The sequence below is a fragment of the Nicotiana attenuata genome, unplaced genomic scaffold (genome assembly GCF_001879085.1).
Source record: "Nicotiana attenuata strain UT unplaced genomic scaffold, NIATTr2, whole genome shotgun sequence".
In the NCBI taxonomy this organism is placed as follows: Eukaryota; Viridiplantae; Streptophyta; class Magnoliopsida; order Solanales; family Solanaceae; genus Nicotiana; species Nicotiana attenuata.
Genome location: NW_017690271.1, coordinates 1 through 5010, shown reverse-complemented (window position 1 = coordinate 5010; position 5010 = coordinate 1). Strand labels below are relative to the sequence as shown.

At 37.4% G+C, this 5010-nt stretch overlaps 2 protein-coding genes across 2 annotated transcripts; one reads left to right on the top strand and one right to left on the bottom strand.

Annotated features, from left to right (window-relative positions):
* Positions 1-24: 24 nt before the first annotated feature.
* LOC109222447 (SNF1-related protein kinase catalytic subunit alpha KIN10-like) lies at positions 25-2729 on the top strand. The gene is made up of 5 exons (XM_019386808.1): positions 25-367; positions 455-538; positions 753-890; positions 1212-1448; positions 2248-2729. Exons 2-5 carry the CDS (start codon positions 512-514, stop codon positions 2359-2361), a joined length of 516 nt encoding a protein of 171 aa, XP_019242353.1. The 5' UTR covers positions 25-367; positions 455-511; the 3' UTR covers positions 2362-2729.
* Positions 2730-3193: 464 nt separating this feature from the next.
* LOC109222446 (ethylene-responsive transcription factor ERF119-like) lies at positions 3194-4874 on the bottom strand. The gene has a single exon (XM_019386807.1). It carries the CDS (start codon positions 4692-4694, stop codon positions 3426-3428), a length of 1269 nt encoding a protein of 422 aa, XP_019242352.1. The 5' UTR covers positions 4695-4874; the 3' UTR covers positions 3194-3425.
* Between the last annotated feature and the right edge of the window lie 136 nt (positions 4875-5010).

Below are 5010 nucleotides of genomic sequence, written 5' to 3'. Positions count from 1 at the left end.
TGTCAAATTTGTCTTGCTGAACCGGATTCCCTTTAAATGCTTGAATATGATATCCTTATTTATCAATTCAAGCATCGCTTATCTTTTGATACAAGAACAGAGTTCTTACCTGCTGTTTCAGTGATCTGGTATTACAAATCTTCACTCACCATCTGGCTGTTATATGATATCTAGGGTCTTCTTAGCATTTCCATTCACGATTTTCCTCAATTTACAGCTTTAAATACTGTTATGAATCAGATAATCTTCCCTGGTAAATTAAAATATTTAATTGCAGATTGATGAAGATATTCTTCAAGAGGTGGTCAAAAGGGGATTTGACAGGAACAGCCTTGTCGCCTCTCTCTGCAATAGAGTTCAGAATGAGGTAGTGTTACTGATCCAACCATCTTCTTTCTCTCTTTTTTTGTTAAAATAATCTGAACAGCCAGTTTGACATTTTTCAATGTTTCAGGGTACTGTGGCGTACTATTTGCTGCTGGACAACCGCTTTCGTGCTTCCAGTGGCTACATGGGAGCTGAATTCCAGGAGACTATGGTGCGTTTTGCATGTTTTTGTTGAACGAATCTGCAGTTTCTTTGTGATCTGTTTCAGTAAACAAGGAGTGCATTTCCTTACCAATTTGTAATGGACCTCTTCCCTAAAAATACAGCATTTTGAGCATCTAATTATTTAGTTAAGCTGCATTTTTCTAATCCTATCTTTTCTCTGAAACAATTTTGCTTATGGATGTTTTAATATGTCACTACAGGAATACGGTTATCATCAAATAAATTCAAGTGAAGCTGTTGCTTCCCCTGTTGGGCAACACTTGCCTGGAATAATGGATTTTCAACAAGTTGGTGCGAGGCAGTTTCCTGTCGAAAGGAAATGGGCTCTTGGGCTCCAGGTATGTGGACTTTCAAGCAAGTCGCTATACATTTATCTTATTTAGTTATTACCGTAAAAATGTGCGAAAATTGGTTCTTGTTAACCAGTGGAGGGAGGAAAGACAGTGTTTGAGAACTTGTTTCTTCATAGGTTCATGTGGAATGTGTGTCAAAATTCTTACGGGCATCGAGAAGATCTTGATTCATTGGTCAAAATCAGTTACTGTTCCATTTATGACATTTGCCAATTGAATGAGTTCTCAATTGAACTCCTTTAACCCAATCTAGGTCTTTATTCTGATAAACAATATGCTACACCGTTTGTTTTGGCTTTGCATTAGTCTCGAGCGCATCCACGTGAGATAATGACAGAAGTTCTGAAAGCTCTGCAAGGACTGAATGTACGTTGGAAGAAGATCGGACCCTACAACATGAAATGCCAATGGGTTCCTGGCGTACCTGGACATCATGAAGGCATGAGTAATAATTCCATACACAATCCATTCTTTGGAGATGATTCAACCATCATTGAGAACGGTGGTGTCACTATACCTTATGCAGTGAAGTTTGAAGTTCAGGTAACGAATATCCTGCCATTCTGTATCTAGATTTCATATGCCTGTGAAGCGCTACGTATATGGTCGTATGATGCTGCTTTAGCCTTTAAGACTGTGTTAAGAATATTTTGAATATTTTTACATGTAATAATATTTGATTTAAAAGTGAAAAGTCCCTCATACAAGGGTTTAAAAGAATTAGAGAACCTCACAGAAAGTATGATTATCTTGAAGGGCATTGGATAGTCTATGTTGTGGCATACAAATGAATGTTAGAGCTCAATTATGATGTAAACAGCATCAAATAATTTTTGTTTTTATTTTTGATAAGCAAACAACACAGAATAAGTTAGGTGAGAAAGAAATCTTCTCCATGTAAAGATGGTGAAGTATAATGTCCATGATCGGTGGAAGGCTTACTATGGAGGTCCTGAAGCAGATTTTGTGAGTGCTGTTGTGTGTTTAAAGCATATCCCTGAATTTCAGTGAATTAATGGATGTTTGTGGCATTGTTTCAAATTTCTTGCTTGCTTTTAGTTAGTATTCCAGTATGTTTTAGAAGCAAATTTGGATAGATATTACTTAAAGCACAAACCTTACCGAATAATATAGTCTTGGACTTCTATTGAAGGTCTTGTGTTAGTATTTCTCTCTTTTGAACACTATAATCCAGTTAGTCTATGCTGTGGTGCTTGAGTGACAGTACATTGTTTGGATGACCCTTTTTCTCTTTTATACTGCTTTAAATATCAGCTAATGAGCTTGGATATTGTTGAAATTCCTTTAAACTGAGTTCTTTTAAATTTGTGAACGATTGCAGCTTTATAAAACTCGGGAGGAGAAGTACCTGCTTGACCTTCAAAGAGTACAGGGTCCACAGTTCCTTTTCTTGGATCTCTGTGCTGCTTTCCTTGCTCAGCTTCGGGTCCTCTAAAGTCGGGCAATCTTGATCTAACCTGTAAAACTATTGATGCTTGCCTAGAGAGCTAGTCCATGTATATAATTGATATACCAGCTCAGTTACAAAAATTTCTGTTACTAAATTCCACCCTGCTTTGTCAGAGGTGCCTAGCAAATCTTTTTGTCGACTCGCTAGGAGTTCTAGATTTTCCCATCTGTAACGTGCTTACTATAGTGTTCTATTGTTCTTGGTTCCCTGGTGTTCAGTTAACAGACTGAACTAACGGGAAGCATTCAAAAGATGATGAGTCATTTGACACCTTTTGTATTGTTTGGCTTTAATTTATTAGTGTGCTCTTGCGCACCTCTCTCCTAGTTAATTTATTATTCTTTTCGGTTTCACAGGATTTTCTTTTCTTTATGTTCTGACAATCTGTAAGCTTACAGACCTTGATCACTCTGAGATATAACCACTTTATGTTAATATTTAGACAATATGTTGCGTAAGAACATGATTTTTTTGAGATAAACGAGCCTTCAAGATCAAGAACATAGTAATAGTTTTGAACTCATTGGTTCTGGATTCACCTGTGCTTAAGGGTAGCTCGGTGCACTAAGCTCCCACTATGCGGGGTATGGGGAAGAGCCAGACCACAAGGGTCTATCGTACGCAGTCTTACCCTACATTTTTGCAAGAAGCTGTTTATACGGCTCGAACCCGTGACCTCTTGGTTCACCTATGCTTCCATTATATTAATTTGAAAAATGGAGGCAATGTCCCTTTTTCTTTTTATTTACATATAACTCACTGGAAAACCATGACGAATTGACCTAATTCAAATTTGAAGAGATCAAAAGTTGGACAATAAGTCGTATATTATATTCCACAAACCAAACTCATGAATTCTAAGATAACATCTAACATTATGCTTTAGATGCCTTGTTTTGCCGAGACCAAGATCAGTGTCTACTGATCTTTAAAAAGATAAACGAACACAGAGTAATCTTCATCTTGACCCTGTGAAAACAAAAGTTACCTGATTAGACAACAACTAAAAAGAAAAGAAACCAAGAAAATCCCTAGAACAATGTTTTTTTCTAAGTAAAAAAGGCGCAGATTGGTGGTAAATCAATTGAGCTCCAGAGAGACAATTCACTTTCATAACTAGTCTCTGATTGTCCAGTTTCTAATGAACTTTGTGAACTGTATTCAGTTTCCTTTCTTTCACCCATTTCTGTGCTAATTCCTTCTTTATTAATTTTCTTCTCATCCTCTTTACGGTTCCTTTTGCATGCATTTCTGAGTCTGCTTAATTGTTCAGATCTTTCTCTCTGCACAACTCCTCCTGATTTCAGCTTCAACTTTAAGCATTCTGTAATCCCATTGAATGCATAAAGTGATGCTGAGAATTTCCTCTCGTAATTCATCCTCCTCATAGCCTCACTTATACATGACTCGTCTCCGTAAAATATCCCCTGCTGATCCATTGTGTCTGTTGAATTAATCTCGTCAGCAATCTCAAATGGTGAATAATAACACGACGATTCAATTTCATCAACAAAGTGGAAACTAATTGGCTCTACATCTCCTATATCACTACTATCATTTTCCTCTTCAATCTCATCTTCTTCTTCTGCGTCTACTTCCACAATATTATTGTTAATCTCTCCACCAATCGAGTTAATTTCATCGCTTTTCATCACTGGCTGAACTACACTGTAATCGTTTTCAGTCAAGCATGCGTCCAAGGTGTTTGTGAAATTGTTCATGGCAATTGCACACGTATTGGTGCTCATGCTATTATCAATTATTTGATCTTCAGGGTCTTTGAGATACTCCATAAACTGCGAATCAGAAAAATAAGCTGTTTCATCTCTGTATTCTTCTAACTGTTTGTCCTGATCACGAGTTTCCACAGGCTCAGAAGAATCAGAAGAAGAAACAGCAGCGGCAGCTATGGAATTATTTCTAGCTTTGAGTCTATTAAGAAGAAGGTTGGTAATTTTTGAAGGAAGAGCTGGAGTAGAAGAAGAAGATGAAGAACTAGGCCAAAAATTCGTACGAGTATTGGCTCCACGAAGTAAACAAGCAGCTTCATCATATGCTCTTGCTGCTTCTTCAGCTGTGTCAAAAGTCCCTAACCACACCCTTATTTTTTGTATGGTGTCTTTTATTTCAGCAACCCATCTTCCTGATGGCCTTTGTCTAACACCCACAAATCTTTTTCGTGCTCTTCGCGCTCCCCCGAGCGCGGCTGCTGTAGCTGCTTCCTTTACCATCTCTTCCCAGGCCGCATTCCCAGCTTGATCATCATTGTGCATTTTATTTTCACTAAGTCCCTCACTGGCCCGTCTTTTCCTTGCCATTTTTGCGAATGTTAAGTGTTGGGATAAGTAAAATTAGATAGATCACAAGAGTGAGGAATTGTGAATTAAAGTCATGGATTTGTGATAGTTTTTATTGCAGAACTAGGTTGGTGAAATGGTATGTATTTATATGAAGAGAGAAGAGAAGATCCTGTCAAATGATAAATAGAGCTAGGAAGTTTCTTTGCACTTGTTAAGATGGATTTTTGTTCTTTATTATAATTATGCTTCTGTGATACATATGGAGGGTTTCTGTTTGATATACTAGAAATCTAGATAAAAAGGATTAAAGTTTGGAGTAGAGAGTATGTAAATA